At 40.8% G+C, this 26984-nt stretch overlaps 2 protein-coding genes across 2 annotated transcripts in view; one reads left to right on the forward strand and one right to left on the reverse strand.

Annotated features, from left to right (window-relative positions):
• Positions 1–14427, reverse strand: part of RPGRIP1L (RPGRIP1-like) — a 198812-nt gene extending 184385 nt beyond the window's left edge. The window contains exon 1 of the mRNA XM_006863520.1: positions 14388–14427. The gene's annotated coding sequence lies outside the window, so the exon portion shown is untranslated. The remainder of the gene's footprint in view (positions 1–14387) is intronic.
• A 312-nt stretch (positions 14428–14739) lies between these two features.
• Positions 14740–26984, forward strand: part of FTO (fat mass and obesity associated) — a 621108-nt gene continuing 608863 nt past the window's right edge. Inside the window, exon 1 of the mRNA XM_006863615.1 lies at positions 14740–14784. Coding sequence (XP_006863677.1) covers positions 14740–14784 — 45 coding nt within the window. The remainder of the gene's footprint in view (positions 14785–26984) is intronic.

Consider the following 26984-nt stretch of genomic DNA (forward strand, 5'->3'; position numbering starts at 1 on the left):
GTAGTGAGGTTGGCCCAGGATCGAACATTGTTTCGTTCTGCTGTGCATGGGGTTGCTATGAGTCGGTTCCGACTCGATGGCACCTGACAACAACAACAAGGAATTGATGGAATACAAATAATCATGAAGCTGGATTGTATGAAGGACATGTCATCAGGACTGGAGGAAGCCTCATTAACAACCTGAGACATGCAGACAATACAACCTTGCATGCTAAAAGGGAAGAGGATTTGAAATACTGATGAAGATCAAAGTGTATAGCCTTCATCATGGATTGCACCTCAATGACTTCATTTTGATTGGATCCACAGTTAACAATCATGGAAGCAGTAGTCAAGAAATCAAAGCTGTATTACATTAGGCAAATCTGCTGCTCAAGACTTCTTTAAAGTGTTAAAGAGCAAAGATGACAGTTTGAAGACTAAGGTGTGCCTGATCAAAGTCATGGTATTTTTCAATAGCCTCATATAATTGTGAATGTTGGATGAATAAGGAAGCTCATCGAAGAATCGATGCATTTGAATTATTGTGTTTGGAAAAAAATATTAAAGTCCCAGACACAGCTAGAAGAACACACAAATCTGTCTTGGAAGAAGTATAACCAGAATGTTCTTTAGAGGTGAAGATGGCAAGACTTTGTCTCTTGTACTTTGGACATGTTGTCAGAAGGGACTAATCCCTGGAGATGCACATTATGATTGGTAGAGTGGAAGACGATCCTCAATGAGATGAATGATATAGTAGCACCAACAGTGGGATCAAACAACAATTGTGAGGATAACACAGGACTAGGCCACTTTTCGTTCAGTTGTGCACAGGGTCATGATGAGTCGGAACCATCTCCAGGGCACCTAACAACAGTCACCTCCTGGGATGAATTCTCTTGACATGAGTGCTTAGAGCCATGGTTTTGTGAATGAAGTCAATCAATTTGCGTAACACTATCATGCTAAAAGTTTGGTAAGTGGTATTTTGCGTCTTAAAATCTTATGAGTGGCCATGTGAGATACAACCATTGGTCTTTATTTGTCTAGAACAAATAAAGAAGAAAACCCAAGAATCAGAGAAGGAAGTGTATTACAGAGACTAACTGTCTCCATCCATCTTGAGACCAGAAGAATTAGATGTTGCCCAGAAACAACTACTGAATGCTCTGATCATGAACAATACATGCATCCTGATAAGGGAGAAAAATACAGAAGAGAACTTAAAATTCTTAAACAATCCAGCCTTACTGGACCTACTGAGGCTCAATGAGTCCCCTGAGACTATAGCCCAGAATTGTTCTTCAAACCCTGAATTGAAACTACCCCCTAAAGTCACCTTTAATCTAAGTGACAATATAGCCCATAGTGTAAAGCTTAACAATTGTCACCCTTGAGTTTTTTGCTTTTTAAAAAAATATCTACAGTGAGGGGAGACGCACAAGAACACCCAAAGTTGCAGACAGTGCCCATTTGACCTAGCCTCGATGGCTAGATAATCAGAACTCAACCAGAGGAAGATAAAACAAAACAAAACAAAAAAAATTTTGATAAAGGAAAAGAGGGTAAATTGCTATAATTTGATGAACTTGATCCATACTCATGGAGGTAGCAACTCTAAATACCAACAGACGGAAGGAGTCTTCACATCAAGTATTAATGCTATCCCCTCTGTACAAATTAGACACTGGCTAACTGAAATGAGGGGGTGATAAAGGCACAAAGTGACTGGCTTACAAGGTTTCAAGAGGGAGTTTAGTTTAAGAGTATGTGGGGCAAGATAGAGTCCCCACTGAATAGTTTTCATCTTGCCTAGATGGGTCTGGTAAGAAGAGAAGGGGATAAGATTCTTATCATTCAATAGTGATTATCTGTTATCATGACTAATTACAACTGTCACAACTGTAAAGGTAGAAGTTTTGTAACAAAAACGGGGGCGGGGGGTAGTTAACCTTACAGATCAGAAACAGAGGACCCTAGGATCATCAAGGGAGAAGAGCACAAGCACAAAGCGAGACCTTATCCAGAGAAGCAGCAACACTGAGATGGAGGCAGAGATGGGGACATGGAGAGAGGGAGCATCTGAGGAGTCTAACTTCTTGGGAAGAGAGTGACTAAGAGCTGGCAGCCAGGAGGCAGACTAGCAGAATGTGCCCTTTGGTGGTGTAAATTATTAAATATGCCTGGGTGTTAAAAAAAAAGAGCTAAAGTGAATAGAGAAACGTTGTTAACTGATGGTACATGGAGGAGATTATAATCAATGTAATGAAACAAGGTGCATGATTTGCTGAATGGAAAACTGACGATCTGCCCTGTAAACTTTCACTCAATTCATAATAAAAACTTAAAAAACAAAAAACTATGTAAGACCAAAAAGTGAATAGCAATTTTAAAGTATAGATGCGAAGGTTGAGGGGCACCTTTAACTACATGGAAATGGAACAAGACAGAAGTAACGGTGACACTGACATATGAGAAGGCAACCAAGGTCATTATGTCTAGATGGGAGCAGGTATTGCTGTGTATATTTTTACACAGAATAAAATCAAATATTAAAAAGTTAAATATTAATTTTCTGTTTAATGTACAAATGAATGGACAGTTTCAAGTTTAGTAAAAGAGGTTTGTAAATTCACCAACTGGGTTTACTTTGTTGTGTCTTGTCATTGTTGCCATGATACCTAGATCTCAGGACTTCTTAACATTAACATACCTACTGCCTAGGTAATTTTGGTATTAAAAAAAAAATTCCGTTCTTTACAGAGATGCACCACAGTAACTTTACCTTGTACATGGATGTGGTCCATACAATATACACAATATCACACATTTTTTGTTGTTAATTTTCACTTCTATGCACCCAGAAAATGAAATGCAAACTTCTAATTAAGATGCTTAAGGCAGAGATTCTGAACCTCAAGAAAGCAAAATTCAGGAGACCAGCAAGTTTCTTTGCCTTGACTTTCCTGTGTTCTTGGAAGCTGGAATGCTTTGCTTAGCATATAACATTCATTCTCCAAATAAATGGAGTCCGGGGGACTTTAGGATCTATGAAACCAGAGATTGTTTACAAAATTATGTCTACACAACTGCGTTATGGATTGAAGTGAATTTCCCCAAAAGAGATCTTGAAATTCTAACAACAGGTCCCTATGGACATGACCTTATTTGGAAACAGGGTATTTGAAGATATCAGGTTAGGATAAATTTGGAGACCAGTGAGTCCTAATCCTATAAGACTGGAGTCCTAATAGAAACGGCCACACAGATGATGAGAAACAGGAAGGACACCATGTGACACAACAGCTGCAAGCCAAGAAGGCCTAAAACTATCAAAAGGTTAGAAGGAGGTATGTAACAGTTTTTTCCCTCAAAAGAGCTTTCAGTAGTTGTCAGCATGGTTGATCCCCTGCTTTGGACTTCGATCCTCCAGAAATGTGAGATAATGTATTTCTGTTCTTATTTATAAGCCACCCAATTTGGGGTCTTTTGTTATGGTTGTTGTTGTTAGGTATCTGACTCATAGTGACCCAATCCACAATAAAACTAAATACGGTCCAGTCCTGTAGCATCCTCACAATTGTTGCTGCCATTGTGTTGATCCATTTTGTTAGATGATGTCATCTTCTCCTGCTGACCCTCCACTTTTCGAAGCATGATATTCTCCAGGGACTTGTCCCTCCTTATAATAATATGTCCAAAGTATGAGAGACAAAGGCTCACCAACCTCATTTCTAAGGAGTGTCTGGCTGTACTTCTTTCAAGACAGATTTGTTTGTTCTTCTGGCAGTCCAGGGGACTTTGAATATTCTACACCAACACCACAATTCTAATGTATTGATTTTTTTTTATGGTTTTCATTATTCACGGTACAACTTTCACATGCATATGAGGCAACTGATATACCTTTGTTATGATGTTGTTGTTGCTGTTGTTAAGTGCTGGTTCTGACTTATAGCGACCCTGTATAGGGTTTCCAAGGAGCAGCTGGTGAGTTTGAACCAGGAGCCCTGCAGTTCAAACCAACCTTGTGGTCCAGTGCATTATCCTGAAGCACCACACCATGATATATCTCAAAAATTAATACTATGTGTATGTGCCATAACGGAGAGCATTCTCAACTTTTTATTATAACTCACAAAAGACAGAAAACCACTGTAATTTCCTGTGACAAACAAAGCTAACACATACTTCTTGTGGAAACACAGTCTTAGTTACCTAGTAGCTGGTATTGTAACACAAATACCACACTCAGATGGCTTTATATAGAAAAAAAAAAAAAGAGAGAGAGAGACTATTTTCTCACAGTCCTAGAGGTTAAAAGTTCAAATCAAGGTCTAGGCTATGTCTATTCCTTCCTTGTTGGTAGTGTTAAGCTTTCCTTGGTTTCTTGGTGTTCCTTGGTATATGTCTTCCCCTGTGGCACTGTGGGTTAATGCTCCAGACTGCTAAGCCGGCTGAACTACAAGGTCGGTGGTTCAAGCTCACCAGTCACTCCTTGGAAACCCTATACAGGGTCGCTATGGGTCGGACTGACTCGACGGTACTGAACAACAACAACAACAGCATGCATCTATTCTGCTCTCTTCATAAATCAGAAGTAGCTGTACTCTACATTGACTCCATTAACCTAACAAAAGAAAACTCCTTTTTCTAAATAGGCTCACAGCCATAGGTACAAGGGTTAGGCTCTCAATACATACTTGTGGGGAACACAATTCAATGAACAACACCTTACTACAGACAAAGTCAAGTTTCTGAGACTGAACTGTAGGCCCCAACTTATCAAGAAGTTTAAACAGAGTCTATCTGTGAAAATGATTACTTTTCCATGATCGAATTAAGGCAGCTTTTATCATAATATCAATGATGATGATGACACGTAACTAAATGCTTGCTATGTGCCAGCAAGTGGCTTAAGTGCTCAGATAATATGAATTGTTGTTGTTGTTAGGTGCCATCGAGTCAATGCCGACTCATAGCAACCTTATGCCCAGCAGAACGAAACACTGTCAGATCCTGGGCCAACCTCACTATTGTTACCACGTTGTGCTGCCACTGTGCCAATCCATCTCGCTGGGGGGGGGGGGGGGGGGTTCTTCCTCCTTTTCTCCAACCCTCCACTTTACCAAACATGATATCCTTCTCCAGCGACTGGTCCCTCCTGACAATATGTCTGAAGTATGAGAGATGAAGTTTGGCCATCTTGGCCTCCAAGAAGCACTCTGGCTGCACTTCTTCCAACAGAGATCTGTTGATTTAGGTATCACAATATCCTTGTAAGGTTGGTACTCAAAGGATACCTTACATGTGAGGGAAGTGAAACACATTAGGTAACTCGCCTAACACCACACAACTAGGAAGCAGTTCTCGGATTATATTTTTGGTTGCTGCAATTGGTTTTGGTTGATAACGACAAGGCTGATAGTTCTAGACTACTAGATGGTCTAGGGGAGAATGATTTGTTTCTGTAAAGATCTGTAGCCTGGGAAACTCTATGGGACAGTTCTACCCTGTCCTATATGGCCACTAAGCGGCAATGGGTTACAATAGTGGGTGGGAAGTTGGGCTTGGTGTTACTAGCATGTAGTGAGATACCGTTGTTATGTGCTGTGGAGTTGGTTCCGACTCACAGTGACCCTGTACAGGGTTTCCGAGGCTGTAAATCTTTACAGGAGCAGAAAGCCTCATCTTTCTCCCGCAGAACGGCTGGTAGTTTCGAACTGCTGATTGTGAGATTAGCAGCCTGATTCGTAACCACTACACTCCCAGGACACTGAGCGGTGTAAATTGTTAACTACTAGCTAAAAGGGTGGTGATCCAAACCCACATATTTCAGAAGGTAAGCTTGGAAATTTGTTTTGGAAAGGTCACAACCTCGAAAATCTTATGGAGCAGTTCTACACTGCACGAGGTCATCATGAGTCAGAACTGACTTGATGGCAACTAACACAAACAGTGGACAGAGGCCAGGGATGTTGCTAAACATCTGATATGCACAGGATACACAGCAAATTACCCAGCCCAAATGTTAACAGTGCTGAGGCTGAGAAACCCTGTACAATGTTGTGTTCAAAGGATTTAAGAGATAATCAAATCCAGTCCCCTCACTGGGACATTAAGGAAACAGACTCCAGAGAAGAGCAGTTCTTTTCCCAAATATTTATTGAGAACTTAGTAAGTATCAAGCCACTTGGCTTTCTAATTCCAAAATACATCTCAAATGTACTCACAGATCTCTACCTTAACCATAACTCCCTATTCCTAGCCATTCTTGCCTGGATTATTGTAAAACTTTCCTAACTAATCTCCATTTTCATTCTTGCCTACCCAGCCAATTTTCTGTACAATAGGTAGAATGATCTTTTTAAAATGTAAATTATAAAAATGAAAATAAATCACTGTATTTAGAATGAAATCCAAGCACCATGGCTTTCAAGAATCCATGCAGATAAGGGTCAGGTAATTTAAATGAATGAACTATTAGATGGTAAGAGATGATTGAGTCTCATAAGAAGCTAAAGAGCCAGGCCTTGTAACACCATCATATTGAAAACCCTTTTGCTTTCTATGTGCCATTTATACTGGTCTTCTTTACTTTCCTCAGACCCACCAAATTCATCTTGCTCAAAGTCTTTGCAGCACTGGCTGGCTCCTCATTCTTTAGGGCTTGACTCAAAGGTAGCCTCCTGAGAGAGGGCTGCTGTGATCTCTGGTGGTGGTGGTTATGTGCCGTGGCGTCAGTTCTGACTCACAGCGACCCTGTACAGGGTTTCTGAGGCTGTAAATCTTTATGGGAGCAGAAAGCCTCATCTTGCTCCCACAACAGCTGGCAGTTTCAAACTGCTGACCTTGAGGTTAGCAACCCAATTCGTAACCACTACACTACCAGAGCTTCTTGCTGTGATCTCTAGACTCTACCATAGTCTTCCTCTTACTTGCATCATTTCTTCTACAGCACCTACCTCCATCTTATCTGTTTACTAGTTCAGGAGCCTGGTGGCACAGTGGCTAAGCACTGGGATGCTAACTGAGAAGGCAGAGGTTTGAACCTGTGGGAGAAGGAGGTGCAGTCTGCTCTGTAAAGATTACCTGCTTTGGTAACGGTCTGGGGCAGTCTACCCTGTCCTACAGAGTGGCAGGGCTGTCTGCTAGTTTGTTGTACTGTGGTTTCCTGCGTATTGCCATGATTCTGGAGGCTATGCCACCAGTATTTTAAATACGAACAAGGTCACCATAGTGGACAGGTTTCAGTTGACTTTCCAAATGAAGACAGACTAGGAAGAAGGAGAGACAGGCTACTTTCAGATATTTAGTCACTGAAACCAGTATGAATAGCAGTGGAACACTGTCACCAGTAGAATATTGAATATTGAAACATGATAAAGGATAGCAGAATATTAACTCAGATACAGTGCTGTAAGAAAAGCCCCCAGATTGGAGGGCACTCAAAATATGATTGGGGAAGAGCTGCCTCCTCAAAGGCAGTGATCGTTGACCATGATGACTTGAATGGAGTAAAGCCATCAGGACCTTCATTTATTGATGTAGCAGCACTCCACACGAAGACAAAAAGCTGTAAATATACATTAATAATCAGAACATGGGATATACGAAGTATGAATATAGGATAATTTCGAAATTGTCTAAATCCTAGGCATTATAGGGTGCTGACATGGACTGATGTGGGCCATTTTGAATCTGACAGTCACATAGTTTGCTATGCCAGGAATGATAGATTGAAGAGGAATGGTGTCACATTCATCAAAAAGGACATATAAATATCCGTCTTGAAGTACAACGCTGTCTGTGATAGGAAAATATCCTTACGCCTAGAAGGATAACCAGTTAATACCACCATTATTCCAATTTATGCATCAACAACTAAAGCCAATGATGATGAAATTGGAGAATTCTATGAACTTCTTCAGTCTGAAATCAATAAATCATGAAATCAAGCCATATCAATACTTACTGGAGATGGTATGCAAAGGTTGGAAACAAAGAGGAAGGGTCAGTAGTGGGACAATATGACCTTGGTGGTAGAAATGATGCCAGAGATCAAACAACAGAATTTTGTAAGAAGAATGACATCTTCACTGCAAATACCTTTTTCAAACACCATAAAAGATGACTATACACATGGCCCTCACCATATAGAATACACAGATATCAAATTAACTACATCTGTGGAAAGAGATGGTGGAAAAGCTCAAAATCATCAGCCAAAACAAGATCAGGGGCAGAATGTGGAACAGGCCATCAACTGCTCATATGCAAGTTCAGGTTGAAGCTGAAAAAAATTAAAACAAGAGCCAAAATACGACCATGAACACGTCCCACCTGAATTTAGATATCATCTGAAGAACAGATTTGATGCATTAGACACTAAGGAGTGAAGAAAGCAAAAAGTCATTAAGAAGATAAGAAGGAAGGAAAAGACAAAAATGTATGTCAGAAGAGACTGAAACATGCTCTCCAGCATAGAAATGCTAAAGCCAATGGAAGAAATGATGTAAAAGAGTTGTAAAGAGAATTTCAAAGGTCAGTTCAAGAAGAAAAATTCTAATATTATAATGAAATGTACAAAGATCTAGAGTTAGAAAACCAAAAGGGAGGGACATGCTTGGTATTCCTCAAGCTGAGGGAACTGAAGAAAAAAATTCAAGGCTCAGTTTGCAATACTGAAAGAGTCTATGGCCAAAATATTGAATGATGTAGAAACCACCAAAAGAAGATGGAAGGAGATAACAAACAAGATGGCGGAGAGGGTGGAAGTGCAGTGAGGAGCTATGTCAGCAACAATACAGAATACTGGACTAAGCAGGCTCAGGGGATGGTGCCAGAACTCTGAACCATGTATAAAGCAATATTGAAAAGGCTGGAAGGTTTATAGCTAGGGGAATTTGTAGCAGATGCAAGAAATCCAGTGCTTTCTAATTCAAGATGCTCAGCTGCTCCTGGAGCCGCCATCTTGAGTGAAACCAAGCAAGGGAAGGATGAGAGCAGCCACGGACACCTGGAAGAACCACAGAGAAAAAGGTATGGACTTTTTTTTTGGGGGGGAGGGGTATCTGTTGACTGGTCTCTCACTGTCTGTGCACCACCTATCTGGTGACTAGAAGGGTTGCCTGAGAGAGTGGACATGTCACCCCCACCCCTGGAAGGTTCTACTATGCATGCACACAGAGCTTCTAGAAATCTGAAGGGACAGTTTCCACTTAAAACCAAACGGCAGTGCAAAATGGCCAGAGCCAGCCCTGAACTGTTTATCATTAGGAAAAAGGCCTGACTGGGGATTGTGGAGTGGGACAAGCAGACTAAAAAGGAAATAGGCTGAAAATTAAATCCTGAGTTACATCACACTGACAAACAGCAGCATCTTGAAATTTCTCAGGAACAAGAGTGAGAAGCCCATGTCCTGATTACATCTACCTGGAGGCAATCAGAAAGCATAAAAAATACCAAAGTACACACTCATCTAAGTATTAAGGCCACAGATAACTCCTGAATATTTCCAAAAAACAGAAACAGATGACCATATCAGCACATATCCAGAAACAAGACAAAGTGACTAAGGCAATTGATCTGGAAGTAGATCTACACTCCATATTGGAAGATGGGCAGGCTTTGGAAATGCTGAGAAGGAATTCATAAACATGATTATAAAATGTATCAAAACATTATATAATGGAGTTGAGAAAAATAAGGAAAAAGGCACTCTGGAACAGGAAGAATCACACAAGTCCACAGAGGAGATAGTTGAAGAGCTGCTGGAAGAAAAATTTCCTAACATCCTGAAAAGCAAAAGGATAAGCATTCAAGAAGCTCAATGAACCCCAGGAAGGATAGACCCTAAAAGAAAATCACCAAGACTTATCCTAATCAAGCTCTCCAAAATCAAAGATAAGGATGGAATCCTGAAAGCAGCTAGGGAAATGGGAAGTGTAACATACAAAGGCAAGCAAATCAGATTAAGCTCGGATCTCTCAACAGAAACCATGTAGACAAGTAGGCAATGGGGAGAGATATATAAAACCCTGAAAGAAAAAAACTGCCACTCAAGATTCTTCTACCCAGCAAAACTGTCAATCAAATATGATGGTGTAATAAAAGCATTCCAGGATAAACAGAAGCTAAAGGATTTTGCCAAAGCCAACCCTGCTATGAAAAACATCCTAAAGGAAGTTCTGTGGACTGAGAACCAACAAGAACACATAACAACTTGAGAATGACATAAAATAGACATTTGAGTGGGATACAAAGGAATGTTGGGAAACATGATTACAGAAAACTAGTAAGCCCATCTTCAGCCTATAACTGATTGGAATACCTAAAAGGCGTTCTAAAACTTGCCCAGTGAAATAGGCCTCTTGCAAAGCCTTTGCAAAGTGTAGCACCTTAGGTGGAATCCTGATTCCCATCCAGAAACTTAAGAGGAGGGACATTCCCACTAGCAAGGACAAGCAGACCAACCGGGAACAGCTAGAGTAACAGAAGATACATCTTCAAAGAAAGATCATCAGGAAAAAAACAAAACAAAAATGTCAGCATCACTAGCTATTACAAGAATAAGCAAGCTGTTCACCAGGAAGCCATCAAGGCAAGCAATCAAATTCCTTCAGGACAAACTCCCCTCTAAGACTAAAACTCAAAGAGAACACACAATCAGGCATGTAAGCTTGCTGGAGACCACACTGTTCTACTGAGTGGAAGAGGAGGAAAGGCAGCAATGAAGAAATGGGCTGATTCAACCACACAGTCCATTGACTCCTGTTGACCTGGAGATGATAGAAGAGGAAGGGCTGGTTGGTCCAAAGTGTGGTGAGACCTGGGACACTTGAGCCCATGGACAAGGACATAGCCACAGAGGGCTCGAGCTGAGAGTGAAGCATTCAACTGATATGAAGTGAGGGGAGATGCACAAGAATACCCAAACTTGCAGACAGTACCCATTTGACCTAGCCTCGATGACTTGATAATCAGAACTCGGCTAGAGGAAGATTACAAAAAAAAATAAATAAATAAAAGATTTTTTGATAAGGGAAATAAGGGTAAATTGCTACAATTTGATGAACCTGACCTATACTCATGGAGGTGGTGGTGGTTATGTGGAGTCAGTTCTGACTCATAGCGACCCTGTACAGGGTTTCTGAGGCTGTAAATCTTTACAGGAGCAGAAAGCCTCATCTTTCTCCCACGGAGCAGCTGGTAGTTTTGAACTGCTGACCTTGTGGTTCACAGCCCAATTTGTAACCACTATGTACAGGGTCGCTATGGGTCGGAACCGACTCGATGGCACTTAACAACAACAACAACAATGCTACCAGAGCTTCGATACTCATGGAGGTAGTAACTCTAAATACCAACTGAGAATGAAGGAGTCTTCACATCAAGTATCAATGCTATCCCCTCTGTACACAGGGTAGATAGGGATGGGCAACTTAGACAATGGCTACCTAAAATGAGGGGGCGATAAAGGCACTAAGTAACTGGCTTACAAGGTTTCAAGAGTGAGTTTAGTTTTAGAGTATGGGAGGAAAGAAAGAGTCCCTACTGAATAGATTCCATCTTGTCTAGATGGGTCTGGTGAAAAGAGATGGGATAAGATTCGTAGGATTCAATAGTGAATAATTGTTACTATGACTAATTGCGACTGTCACAATTGTAAAGGTGTAAGTTTTGTAACAAAAACAGGGTAGTGGCTAATCTTAACAGTCCAAAACCATAGGACCCTAGGGCCATCAAGGGAGAAGAACACAAGTGGAATGCAGGACCTTATCTGGAGAAGCAGCGATGCCAGAGACAGAAGCAGAGATGGGGGCATGGAGAGGGAGAGCGGCTGAGGATTCTAGATTCATGGGAAGAGAAGGACTAAGAGCTGGAGGCCAGGAGGCAGTCTTGCAGAATGTGTCCTTTAGAGGTGTACATTATCATATGTGCCTGAGTGTTGTTGTTTTTTCAAAAGCTAATGTGGATAGAGAGAAATATTGTTAACTGATGGTACATGGAGGGGATTGTAATCATTGTAATGAAACAAGGTGTATGTTTTGTTGAATGTAAAACTGATGATCTACCCTATAAACTTTCACTCAATCCATAATAAAAACCTTAAAAAAGATGGAAGGAATACAGAGTCACTGTAACAACAAAAAAAGGTTGATGCTCATCCATTTCAAGAGGTAGCATATGATCAAAAGCCAATGATACTGAAGGAATAAGTTCAAGGTGCACTGAAGGAATTGTCAAAGGACAAGGCTAGCTATTAGAATTGATGGAATACAAATTGAAATCTTTCAACAAACTGATGTGGCACTGGAGACACTCACTCATCTATGTCAAGAAATTTGGAAGACAACTACCTGGCCTACTTGGTGGAAGAGATCTGTATTTGTGCCCATTCCAACGAGAGGTGACCCAATGGAATTCAGAAGCCATCGGACAATATCATTAATATTGCATGTAAGTAAAATTTAGGTAAATACAAAAATGGCTGCAACTGTACACTGACGATAACTGCCAGATGTTCATGCCGGAGTCAGACGAGGACGTGGAATGATGGACATCATTGCTAAAGTCAGACTGATCTTAGCTGAAAGCAGAAAATAACCAAAAATTGTTTACCGGTGCTTTGTTGACTATGGAAAGGCTTTTGATTGTGTGGATCATGACGAGCCATTGAATAGAATGAGGAGAATGAGTATTCTGGAGTGCTAAATTGTGCTCATGAGGAACCTGTTCACAGACCAAAAGTCAGTTGTTCAAACAGAACAAGAGAACACCAGATGGTTTAAAATTAGGAAAGGTGTGCCAGGGTTGTAGTCTTTCACCATACTTATTCATATGTATGCTGAGCAAATAATTTGAGAAACTAGATTATAAGAAGAACGTGGCATCAGGATAGGAGGAAGACTCATTACCGATATGCAGATGATATACAATCTTGTTTGATAAAAGCAAAGAGGACTTAAAAGACTTACTGATGATCAAAGACCACACCCTTCAGTATGGATTTCATCTTAATGTAAAGAAAGCAAAAAACCTCAACACTGGACCAATAAAGAAGATCCATATAAATGGAGAAAATAATGAAGTTGTCAAAGACTTCATTTGGCTCGGACCAACCATCCACACTCATAGAAACAGCAGTCAAGAAATCAAATGACATTTTACAGTAGGCAAATCTGTTGCACAAGACCTATTTGAAATGTTCAAAAGGAAAGATGTTAATTTGAGGAGTAAGGTGTGCCTGATCCAAGCCATGGTATTTTCAATAACCTCATATGCAAGTGAAAGTTGGACATCAAATAAAGAAGACTGTAGAAGAATTGATGCATTTGAGTTATGGTGTTGGAGAATATTAAAAGTACCACTGACTACTAAAAGAACAAACCAATCTGTGTTGCAAGAAGTACAGCCAGAATGCTCCTTGGAAGCCAGGATGGCCAGAGGTCATTTCTCATACTTTGGGGATATTATCAGGAGGAACTAGTCTCTGGAGAAGGAGGGCAGAGGGTTAGAGAAAAAGATGAAGCCCACCAACAAAATGGATTGGCACAGTGGCAGCAGCAACGGGTTCAAGCCTAGCAAGGATTGTGAGGTTGGAGCAGGATTGGGCTGTTTTTCCTTCTGTTGTGTACAGAGTCGTTATGAGTTGGTGACAATTCAATGGCACCTAACAACAACAACAACAGCAGTTCATTGTTTGTCTCCACTGGTAAGTATAAGCATTTTCAGATGGATATCAGTCTGATTCACTGAATGTTCAGTCCAGTGTCTGGCAAATGGCGGTGCCAACATTAATATTTATTGAATGAATAAATGAACACCAGGTGCTGGGGCTAAAATGGTAAACAATGTCCTTGCCTTTATGGAGAGGTATGGGAGTGCTCAAGAGAAATAATTATAAATTGGTTTGGAGTCTAATAACCAACTCCCGTTGCAGGCAGGGCAAATGAAAGCATTATGTTTCTGTGACCTTTTACTGATGAAGACCGTTAAGTATCATGGAGTTGGTTCCAACTCATAAGGACCTTGTGGTTTCTGAGGAGCGGCTGGTGAGTTTGAACTGCCAACCTATGATTAGCAGACAAGTGCTTATCCTACAGGGCCACACCAGAACTCCAAGGATCTGGAGGGTCGTGGCAATTAGCATCTTCATCTACTAGGGTTTAAGGCAGGGATATAAAATTTCAAACTAGTTCTGGGAGTGGGGATAAAAGGCGGGCTATGATTCAGGCCGTAGGATATGGAAATGTCTAGTGCTAGGTTGTTTTTCACGCGAGCATAACTCCAGACCCTTCTTCAGGTCACAAAGCCGACCCTAGGATCCTGGCCCACGCTGGGGGATAAGATTCCACCAACCTCCCTCCTCTTGCCTCCTCAGCCCCTCAAAGTACTCACCGCCACTCTCTCCGCTGTTAGCTACCGTTGCTATAACGCCGACGGCGTGTCGGGAGACTGGGAGAGAGGAGCATGGGAAAACATGTCAGAGCCCCGCTGCCTCCTGGGTGATGTAGTTCTACTCGGGTCCTATCCCGAGTGCTCGCTGTGTGGTAGGTAATTTCTCCTGTTCCAAACACAGAGGCACTCTCGAGCTTCGCCGCGTTGCATTGTTGGAATGTTAGTTTTCGATATTCTAAGGAAGAATGATTTCGGGCGGGTGTAGAACACTGAGAGAACTACATGTTGGAGGCGGGGTCCAGGGAGACGTTGCTACGCGGCTCGTGGTGGCGAAGGCGTCTGTAGCTGCAGCATGAAGCGAACCCAAACCGTGGAGGAACGAGAGCGGGAAGCTAAGGTATGTAGGGCTCTCTTGGATCAGGTGTCTTTAGTGCATTTGCAGCTAGGGGCATAGAATCGGAAGGGCAGGGCGGATGGTGAACGGAAGCCTCGTCTTTAACCAAGGGATGACAGGGCCTTGCCAATCAAGGAGCTGGAGACATGGGGGAGTTAAAAATTCATGCTGCTCTGGATGTAGGCCGAGTCTTGTTGTACTAGCTCAACAAGCGACCCATTTCTTGTCCTGTGTTTACTTATAAATCCTTAGATACATATATCATTATAGCAGATATCAAGGTAGATAGTTTACATGTGAAAGAGCTCTGATATCATAGTGGTTACGAATCGGGCTGCTAACTTCAAACTGAGCAGTTCGAAACTAGTAGCTGTTATGCGAGAGAAAGATGAGGCTTTCAACTCCGATAAAGATTTACAGCCTTGGAAACCCTTCTCAAGGTTGCTATGAGTCGGAACTGATTCCATGGCACATCACCTCCACCACCATTTTACAGGTGAAAAATTGCAGCTCAGAATAATTGCGTATTTTCCTTACTCACAATGTGAAGTCCTATTGCTTTGTCTAAATCTTTTGGAAACCCGTCCTCTTTTTCCATCTCCACTACCTTGGATCCAGTTTACCATGATCTCTTTAATGGACTCTTGTGATATCTTCCTTATTTATAACTTGCTCTATGCCCTAATGGAGCTCTGGTAGCGTAGTGGTTACGAGTCGGGCTGCAAACCTTAAGGTCAGTGGTTCGAAACTACCAGCCGCTCCGCGGGAGAAAGATGAGGGTTTCTACTCCCGTAAAGATTTACACCCTCGGAAACCCTGTACAGGGTCGCTATGGGTCGGAACCGACTCGACGGCACTTAACAACAACAACAACAACTATGCCCTAATACTCTTCAGCATCCCCAGCCCCATACAAATGACCAGCCTTTCCACCACACTGTAGAGTGTTATCTTTAAAAAATGTTAATCTGATGCCTCTTTCTTCCCTCCCAATCAAACAGGTTGTTCTTAGGGTAAAAACAAAAATTCATATGGCTTTGAAGGTCTTGTATGGTTTGGACACTATCTGCTTCTGCATCAGACATGACACTTCCTACTGTCTGGCCATCAGCTACTTCAGTGTTCGTACCAGTTCTTCCTTCTGTGCTTCATATGGTCGCGGCCTTTGCACATGCTAGTTGGTGCCTAATCTATATCAGGCAAATGTTGTCAGAGGGCTAAAGGTAGGAGGAAATTCTTTCTATATTAGTCTTCAAAAGTACAAAGTAACAAAATATACCCACTTACTCAAGAATGCAACAGTCGTGAGGTTGGCCCAGGATCCTGCAGTGTTTCGTTCTGCTGTGCATAAGGTCACTGTGAGTTGGTACCCACTCCATGGCACCTCACAACAACTGGCATTGTGGGAGTGCAGTGGCTCCGTAAGATAAGCATTGGACTGTGAACCACAGAGTCTGTGGTTCGAGCTTGCCAGGCGCTCCTTAGGTGAAAGTTGAGGCTTTCTGCTCCCACCAAGATTTAAGGCCTCGAAACCCTATGCTGGGTTGCTGTGAGTCGAAACTGTACAGAGGGGATAGCATTGATACTTGATGTGAAGACACCGTCACTCTCTGTTGGTATTTAGAGTTACTACCTTCATGAGTATCGAAGCTCTGGTAGCATAGTGGTTACGAACTGGGCTGCAAACCTTAAGATCAGCAGTTCAAAACTACCAGCTGTTCTGCGGGAGAAAGATGAGGCTTTCTGCTCCCTTGACGATTTACAGCCTTGGAAAGCCTGTACAGGGTCGGTATGAGTCAGAACTGACTTCACGGCACATCACCACCACCATGAGTATAGGTCAGGTTCATCAAATTGTAGCAATTTACCCTTGTTTCCTTTATCAAAAAACCTTTTTTTTTGGTAATCTTCCTCTAGTCGAGTTCTGATTATCAAGCCATCGAGGCTAGGTCAAATGGGTACTATCTGCAAGTTTGGGTATTCTTGTGCATCTCCCCTCACTTCATAACAGCTAAATGCTTCACTAACAGCTCTAGCCCTCTGTGGCTATGTCCTTGTCCATGGGCTTAAGTGCCCCAGGTCTCACGACACTTTGGACCAACCAGCCCTTCCTCTTCTCTCTCTCATCTTCAGGTCAACTGGAGTTAATGGATTGTGGTTGAACTTTGCCCATTTCTTCATTGCTGCCTTTCCCCCTCTTCCACTCACCAGTAGACCAACGTGGTCGCCAGCAAGTTTACATGCCTGTTTGTGTGTTCTCTTTGAGTTTCAGTCTTAGAGGGGAGTTTGTCCTGAAGGACCTTGATTGCTTGCCTTGATGGTTTCTTGGCAAACAGCTTGTTTATTCTTGTAATAGCCAGTCATGCTGACATTTTTGTTTTGTTTTTTTCCTGATGATCTTTCTTTGAAGATGTATCTTCTGTCACTTTAGCTGTTCCAGGCTGGTCTGCTTGTCCTTGGTAGTGGGAATGTCCTACCTCTTAAGATTCTGGATGGGACTTAGGATTCTACCTAAGGTGCTATGCTTTGCAAGAGGCTTATTTCACTGGGCAAGTTGTAGAACCCCTTTTAGGTATTCCAATCAGTTATAGGCTGAAGACGGGCTTACAAGTTTTCTGTAATAATATTTCCTAACGTTCCTTTCTATCTCACTCAAATGTCTATTTTACAATAGTAAGCAAGGGGGCAAGGGGAACCAATCAATATTCATAAGACAATCAAACATTTTAGTATTATTTCCCCTCTTCAAGCTATGCCTAGATCCGTGTATCCCAGAGCCCTGTTGTTCCAAGGTTGAACATGCATCACTATTTACCTCTGTCCCACTTAGGACATGCAAACCTGTCTCAGTGTTCCCCTATCTTTCTTGTTCTTCCGCCTCCACCCCCTTCTTGTATTGCCCATCCCGGCACCCGAACTAAACCCCCCACTCCAACCCCACTGTTGTGGTTACCTTATATTCCACTAACTCTTCACTCCATTTAAGACAGTCAATTTTGTCCTGTAATCTACCTGACCTTCCCACCACCTCTATCTCTGTTCCTCTATGTTTACCTTCTTTCACATTGTAATTGTTTTGGTCATAGACTGACCTCCCAGATCCTCTGTTTTTATAATTTTAGTCTGTTCTTGATTCTCCCATGTATTGATTGAGTTCAGGGTGATGCTGCCATGTACGTCATTCTCTAGTTGTTGCCTGTTCTTGTTGGTTCTCAATCCACAGAACTTCCTTTAGGATGTTTTTTATAGCAGGGTTGGCTTTGGAAAAATCCCTTAGCTTCTGTTTATCCTGGAATGTTTTGATTACAGCATTGTATTTGATTGACAGCTTTGCTGGGTAGAGGATTCTTGGGTGGAAGTTTTTTCTTTCAGGGTTTTATATATGTCTCCCCATTGTCTTCTTGCCTGCATGGTTTCTGTTGAGATATCTGAGCTTAATCTGATTTCTTGCCTTTGTATATTACATTTCTCTTTTCCCTAGCTGCTTTCAGGATTATGTCCTTATTTTTGATTTTGGAGAGCTTGATTAGGATATGTCTTGGTGATTTTCTTTTAGGGTCTACCCTTCCTGGGGTTAATTGAGCTTCTTGAATGCTTATCCTTTCACTTTTCATGATGTTAGGAAAATTTTCTTCAGAAGCTCTTTAACTATCTCCGTTGTAGACTTGTGTGATTCTTCCTGTTCTGGAATGCCAATAATTCTTAAGTTATTCCTCTTCATGTTGTTCAACATGAATCTTAGGCCTTCTTCAGATTTTTTTTTTTTTTATCCTTTTTTGGTTTGCTCTTCTATCTTAGTAGTGTTGAGAGATTTATCTTGTAGCTCACTAGTTCTGGCTTCTATCTCTTCAATTCTATTCCTTTGCCCTTTCAGTGTATTGTCCATTTCTGATATTCTATTATTAATTGTTTGGACCTCTTTCTTTAGGTTTTGAATTGTTTCCAATGCTGTATCTGTTTTATTTGATTGTTCCCTGTAGCGCTTTCCATTGTATAGTGTTTTGATATATTTTATAATCATTTTTCTGAATTCCTTCTCAGACATTTCCAAAGCCTGCCCATCTTCCAGTACTTGTGTAAGTCTACTTCCAGCTCATTTGTCTCAGTTGCTTTATGTCATTTCTGGACATGTGCTGATATGGTCATCTTTTCTGTTTTTGGGGCATATATAGGAGTTATCTGTGGCCTTAATATTTAGATGGGTGTGTATTTTGGCATTTTTTATGCTTTCTGATTGCCTCCAGGTAGATGTGATCAGGAGGTGGGGTTCCCTTTTCACTCTTCTTCCTGAGAAATTTCATGATGCCACTGTTGTTCAATGTGATGTAACTCAGGATTTAATTTTTGGCCTATTTCTTTTTTAATCTGCCTTTCCTGCTCCACAACCCCCATTCAGGACTTTTCCCTAGTGATAAACAGTTCAGGGCCAGCTATGGCCGTTTTGCACTGCCATTTAGTTTTAAGTGGAAACTGTCACTTCAAATTTCAAGGAGATCTGTGCGCCTGCATAGTAGAACCCTCTGGGGGTGGGGGTGGGATGTCCACTCACTCAGGCTCCCCCTCTAGTCACCAGAATGAAGGTGCGCAGACAGCGAGAGACCAATGAAGAGATAAAAAAAAAAAACGAGTGTCCACACCTTTATCTCTGCAGTTCTGCCAGGTGTCCATGCTGCTCTGATCCTTCCTCCACTTGTTCTCACCCAAGATGTCAGCTCCGGGAGCAGCTGAGTGTCTTGAATTAGAAAGCACTGGATTTCTTGCTTCTGCTACAAATTCTCTTAGCTTTCAACCTTCCAAATATTCCTTTATATGTTGTTCAGAGTTCCATCCCCTGAGCACCATTCCCTGAGCCTGCTTGGTCTGGTATTCTGTGTTGTTGTTGATGGAGCTCTTCACTGTACTGTTACCCGAACTGCCATCTTGTTTGTTCTCACCATTTCTTTTTGGTACAGTGACTCTGTGCATTCCTTTTATCTTCTAATGGCTAATGATGCTGAGCATCATTCCATATGCATGTTATGTATGTCTTCCATATCTTTTGTCTTTTTTTTTTTGTAATTGGTGTTCTTAATAAGTTTTTTGAGTTCTTTCTTTTAGCTGTAAGTACTTTGTCAGCTATATATATTGCAAACAGTATTTTGTATTCTCTTAGTTTATTTAATGATGTCTTTTGAAGAACAAAATTTAGTTTGCTAAAAGCTAATATATTGATTTTTCTTTTTAGGCATTTAGTGTCATGTTTCTGAAAGCTTTACCTATTCCAAAGTTTTAGAGACACTTTGTTTTCCTTTTAACTAAGCAGTATTTTAAAGAACAAACACAATAGAGGACTAGTCCTCATGGTGCAGTGATTAAATACTCAGCTGCCAACTCAAAGGTTGATAGTTTGAATCTACCAGCCACTCCATGAGAGAAAGATGTTTCCTTAAAGATCACAACTTGGAAACTCTAGTGGGCAATTTTACTCTGTCCTCTCGAGTTACTAAATTGGATATCCCCAAATGGATCATTACTTTTGGTTTCTGTTTTTTCTTTGGAAAAAAGGAATTATATTTTCTTCCTTGTAATTGCAGATACTACAGATTTTTATACAGTTTCTGGGTCTAGAGGATGAATAAGAAGGTCAGACTAAATATCAGTTAGCTCCCTATGATAACATAACATGTTAAAGCATAAAAGTGTGTCACAGCATATTACTGCATTTTTTAAATGAATATTTTCCAGCCAGAAAATGGGGTAAAAAACAGTTGCCTCTGTAGGTTGCTATGAGGGTCTAGCGTGATTAAGCTTTGCTACTCTGTATGGGACAGAGTAGTTATCATCTTGATTGAGTTTAGTTGTTGTTGTTTAGTTGTTGAGTCAGCTGTGACTCATAATGACCCTTAATAGGGTTTCTGAGGAGCAGATGTTAGGTTGGAACCACCAACATTACAGTTAGCAGTCCAGTGCTTATCCTACAGCACCACTGCAAGAATGTTGTAGTTGCTGTAGGTTGGTGAATTTTTTTCCCCAGATGACCAAATCAACTGAGGCTTCTAGTGACCCTATAGAACCACATAGAACAGCTCTGTAGTGTTTCCGAGACTGTTAATCTTTACAGGAGAAAGATAATCTCGTCTTTCTCTCTCTGAGTGGCTGGTGGGCATAGAACTCTACCAACCTTGAGTTCAGCAGCCCAGCACTTAACCCACTATACCACAGGGCTTCGGATGACATAATTTATTATTTTGAAATGATTAAAAACTTACGAAAGAGCTGTAAGAGTATAAAAAAGGACTGACCCTCATGTACCTATCATCCAGATTCATGCATTGTTAACCTCTTGCTATGTTTACTCTATCTCTTCTTCTGTATTTATATACTTAGGAGCCATTATTTCTTTCTCTAAATTTGTTGTTGTTGTTGTTTTTGAGAATATAAACTCAGCAAACCATATACGAGTTATCAGTTTATACCTTTATAAGTGGACTCCTGGTGTGGTGCTGTAGGATAAGCACTAGACTGTAAATCACAGATTGGTTGTTAAAATTCACCAGCTGTTTCTCGGAAACTCTATAAAGGGCCACAGTGAGTTGGAACTGACTCAATAGCACTTAGCAACAATGTGTATGTGGCACTGTCAGTGGTTCGAATCCTCCAGTTGCTTCTTGGAAACCCTGCCCAGGGTTGCTATGAGTCAGAACTGACTCTACGGCACTTAACAACAACACATATGATTGGGAGCGTGGTGGTTCTGTAGGATAAACACTGTTCGGCGGTTTAAGCCCATCAACCGTTCTTCGGGAGAAAGATGAGGTTTTCTGCTCCCACAAAGATGTACAGCCTTGGAAACCCTATATAAGGACACTATGAATCTGAACTGATTTGATGGCACTCAACAACAACAATGTATGATTTGGAAGTGTGGTGACTCTGTATGATAAGCACTGGACTTAAAACTCCAGCTCAGTGGTATGAACCCACCATCCGTTCTGTGAGAGCAAGATGAGGTTTTCTACTTCCACAAAGACAGTCAGCATGAAAACCCTACCTACGTAGGGTTGCTATGAGTCGGAACCAACTCAGCATCACTCAAAAACACTTAAAAACCAATAGCAACATGTGCCGTTTAGTGACACTGATAACATTCTTCAAGTTGTGCAGCCATTCTTACCTTCCTTTTCTGAGTTGTTCCGCCCCTCCATTAGCATAAACTCACTGTCTAATCTTTTGAATTGCTGTTTTCAATTTGATCTCACATAGATAGTTCTCAATAAAAGAACATAATGCACAAGGCCGACTTTTTTACTAGTTAAGTGACATTATGCAGATTTAAGATGACTTCAGGGGCTATTTTTGGTTTAAGGATGAAAGATGATCTCAGGGCAGTAGTTGCTGGAGTTCATCCGTTTTCCATGTCTTCAGAAAATCCGGAGTCCAGGAGGATTTGAAATTCTGTTTTGCATTTGCCCTCTTTCAGTCAGGGTTTGTGTATGGAATCTTTGATCAAAATGTTCAGTGTTAATGCGGGGCACCATCCAGTTCTTCTGGTCTCATGGAAAAGGAGACAGTTGTTCATGGAGGCAGTTTGCCCACACATTCCAAATCTTCCCCTTATTCCCGACTCTCCTTTTATTGCTCCAGATGAATAGAGACCAATAGTTGTGCCTTGGATGGTTGCTTGTAAGCTTTTAAGACTGCAGCCACTACACAGTGAGTTAGGTGGTAGACTAGAAGTTCTGAACACATTATTAGTTAACTGGGATGCTGCATGAAATCATGACCCTAAACTGCCAAACTAGGGAACCAAGTCTCTTGAGGTTTTTAGTTGTGCATAAACACGGTATATCCATATGACAAGCACTGGATTGCAAACCACAAGGTTCGCGATTTAAGTCCACCATGCTCCTTGGGAGAAAGATGAGGCTTTCTGCTCACATAAGAAATTAAAGCCTTTGAAACCGTATACGGGTCACTATGAAACAGAAGTGACTTGATGGCACTAACAGCAAAAACAAGCAGTCTTTGCAGCTACTCTTTTCTTTGTTGTTTTAAAGATATTTGTCATACAATTTTTGCAAGTCTACTTTTACAGGTGTGCAATTTATTGATAGCAATGAACAATGATTGGCCATGCAACTTGTACCCTTAACCATTGTAAATTTCCCCTCCTGTCCCTAGTGACCACTAGTAAACTTTGGCTTCTATACATTTTTTGTATATATATGTTTTCCCTTTTGTGATTGGGTTATTTCGCTCAGCATGTCTTCAAGCTCCTTTCATACTACAGCATGTATCAAGACTTCCTTTTTCCTGTTGGCTTAACAGTGTTCCATTTTATGTATGTATCATATCTTGTTTATCCATTCATCTATTGATGGCCATGTAAGTTGTTTCCACCTTTTGAGTATCGTAAATTGTGCTGCAGTGACCATCGGGTACAAGCCTCTGATTAGAAGTCGTTTGGGAATACATCTAGGATTGGAATTGCTGGATCATATCTGAGAGCCCTGGTGGCGCGGTGCAATAAGCGGTGCAGTAAACTCCTAACCAAAAGGTGGGCAGTTCACACTTATCAGCCGCTCCTTGGCCGAAACAAGGCTGTTTCTGTAAAGATTAGGTCTTGGAAATCCTAAGGATCAGTACTGCTCTATCCTATAGTGTCGCTATAAGTTGGAGTTGACTCAGAAGCAATGAGGTTTGGTGTTTTTGCTATGTAGTTCTATTTTTTGGGGTCTTGGTGTAGTGCTGTAGGATAAGCACTGGACTGTTAACCTAAAGATAAACCTCAAATTGGGTTAGCATATAATAATAACTGAGTTAAAATAAATTTATTCCTGATGAGGGTTTTTTTTAACCTCAGTTTATTTAATTTTATCTTTTGCAGTTCTGCATTTTGGTGATGTTATGAAAAGGTTCTCTTGGCCCTTATATTCACAATGGGCCATCCTGGGTTAAACCACCCTTTATTTGGATGGCAATTTAGGAAACTAAATGTAGGACATTTTTGATGGTGGACTAATGACCAAGAGACTTAAAAAATTAAAATTTTGCTTAATGTATTCTACTCTTTTTTTCTCCTGAAGTCTACATCTTTTGCTTAATCTGTCCTCCAATGTGGGGTCAGCCTGTAATCACAGTTTTCATTACCTCTTGTGGATAGAAGGAGTGGTTTATTTGTTCATCATTTCCAAACCATTTCAAATATGTTCCTTGAAAATGAACTAGCTACGTGAGTCCTGGTGTGACACTGTAGGATAAACACTGGACTGTTAACCACAAGGTTGGTGATTGATAATCCACCAGCCACTCCTCAGAAACCATACACAAGTCACTGTGAGTTGGAACCAACTTAATAACACTTAATGACAACAAGAAGCTGGTGAGTAACAGTGCATTCTCGTTGCTTTCTATTATATCCAGGTATGTTTCTTAACCATTCCTAGCACTGGTTTTGAAAACTAAGTTTGCCATTCAAAAGTCTAAGCCAGAATTCCTGTAACTCAATAACAGAAAAACAAGCAACCCAATTACAAAATGGCCAAATAACTTAAATAGACATTTCTCTAAAGACGATACGTGTTATTGTTGTTAAGTGCCATTGAATTGGTTCTGACTCTGAGTGATTCTGTGTACAACAGAACGGAAAACTGCCCGGTCCTGTGCCATCCTTACAAGTGTTGCTATGTGTGAGCCTGTTGTTGCCACTGTGCCAATCTATCTTGTTTAGTTCTTCCTTTATTTTGTTGACCCTTCACTTCACCAACCATGGTGTCCTTCTGCAGGGACTGGTCCCTCATGATAACAAGTCCGAAGTATGAGAGAAGAAGTCTGGCCATCCTGGCTTCTAATGAGCATTCTGGCGTACTTCTTCTAATACAGATTTGTTGGTTCTTCTGGCAGTCCATCGTGCTCTCAATATTCCTTTTTTTTTTTGCCTTGGATAATTTCATTTAATAATTTAATGTTCACAGTGGTCTGACATTTGTTGTTTAAAAAATTAGATATATTAGGATGACCTTTGTATGTTTGCTCACACATACTATCTACACAAATATATAAATACAGAAGTTTCTTACTTAGATAAAAAGATTCATACATAATTATGACCCTGAAAGGCCACATTGCCCAACATTTGTGTTACAAGTAGAATGTTTCATTTTTTCATTCATGAAATATCATTTCATACTGACTTTGAGAAGAAACAAAGTTGAAAGACACATGTTATATCTGCCCCAAGGGGGCAGACAATTTAGAGAGAGGCAAATACTGAACTCCACATCATTCCTGGCACACACTATACAGGTGATGGTATCCACCCCAAACTGGCTTACAGAATGGACAAATTAGACATCGCTGTCTCTCTGAAGAAGACTGGCTGGACTTGTCATCAGAGTCCAACTGATTAAATATCAAATCACCACGTAAGGGGATTTGCTTCTCAATATTGTTTTCCAGCACTGTAACTCAAAGGCATCAATTCTTATACAGGCATCCTTATATGTTGTCCAACTTTCACATGAATATAAAGCATTGAAAATAGCAAGAAAAATGAAGTCTTTGACACCGTCAATCTTTTTTCCATTGATCTTGATGTTATATATTGGTCCAGTAGTGACAATTTTTGTTTTCATGACATTGAGGTGCAGTCCATACTGAAGTCATTGATCTTCATTAGTAAGTATTTTAAATCCTCTTTGCTTCTAGCAGGCAATTTCTATCATCTGCATATTGCCGGCTGCTACTGGGTCTTTGCTACACTCTTCTTCATATAATCAGTTTCCTGGATTATTTGCACAGCATACAGATTGAATAAGTCTTTTGAAGGGGTACAACCCTGGTGCACATCTTTCCTGATTTTTAAACCACTCAGTATTACCTTGTTCTGCTCGAACAGTTAGTTGCCTCTTGATCTATGTACAGGTTCCTCATGAGCACAACTAAGTGTTCTGGAATACCCATTATTTGCAGTGTTATACATAGCTTGTTATGATGCACACAGTTGAATGAATGCCTTTGCATAGTCAATAAAGTGTAGGTAAACATCTTTCTAGTATTCTCTGCTTTCAGCCAGGATCCATTTGATAACAGCAATGATATCCCTCTTTTCACATCCTCTTCTGAATCCAGTTTGAATTTCTGGCAGTTCCTTGTTGATGTATTGTTGCAACCATTTTTTAATTATCTTTAGCAAAATTTCACTTTCATGTAATATTAATGATGTTGTTTGATGGTTTTTGTTTTCCGTTGGGTCACCTCCCTTTGACTTGGGCACAAATATGGACCTCTTCCAGTCAGTTGGCCAGGTAGCTGTCTTCCAAATTTCTTGGCATTGATGAGTGAGTACCTCTAGTGCTACATTAGTTTATGGAAAGATTTCAGTTTGTATTCCATCAGTTTGTTTATCATCACTGCCTTCAGTGCAGCTTGGACTTCCTCCTTCAGTATCATTGACTCATGAAATGGATGAACATCGAGCATTTCTTTTTGGTACAGCGATTCTGTTTATCCCTTCCATCTTCTTTTCATGCTTCTTGCATCATTCGATATTTTGCCAAGGGAATCCTTCAGTATTACTAGTTGAGATTTGAATTTTTTTATTCAATTCTCTCAGCTTGAGAAAAGCTAAGTGTGCTCTTCCCTTTTGGTTTTTTAATTTCATGTGTTTGCACGTTTTTGCTCAACACATTTCTTCTCATCTACAAGTTGGTTTTCTGAAATCAGAAAACCAAAAAGGAAGAACACGCTCAACATTTCTCAAGCTGGGGGAACTGAAGAAAAAATTCAACCCTCGATACGCTGGGCAAATTATTGAATGATGCAGAAAGCATCAAGAGAAGATGGAAGGAATAAACAGAGTCACTGTACCAAAAGGAAATCGTTAATGTTCAAACGGTTCAAGAGGTAGCATATGATCAAGAGCCAATGATACTGAAAGAGGAAGTCCAAGGTGCATTGAAGGAATTGGCAAAGAACAAGGCACCTGGATTGGTTGGTTATGTGCCTTGGAGTCGGTTCTGACTCATAGCGACCCTCCCTGTACAGGGTTTCCAAGACTGTAAATCTTTACGGGAGCAGAAAGCCTCATCTTTCTCCCATGGAACAGCTGGTAGTTTCGAACTGCTGACCTTGCGGTTTGCAGCCCAATTTGTAACCACTACACTTTGAAATCTTTCAAGAAAGTGAGGCAGCATAGGAGGCACTCACTCATCTTTGCCAAGAAA

The sequence above is a fragment of the Chrysochloris asiatica genome, unplaced genomic scaffold (assembly GCF_000296735.1).
Source record: "Chrysochloris asiatica unplaced genomic scaffold, ChrAsi1.0 scaffold00055, whole genome shotgun sequence".
Taxonomy (NCBI): domain Eukaryota; kingdom Metazoa; phylum Chordata; class Mammalia; order Afrosoricida; family Chrysochloridae; genus Chrysochloris; species Chrysochloris asiatica.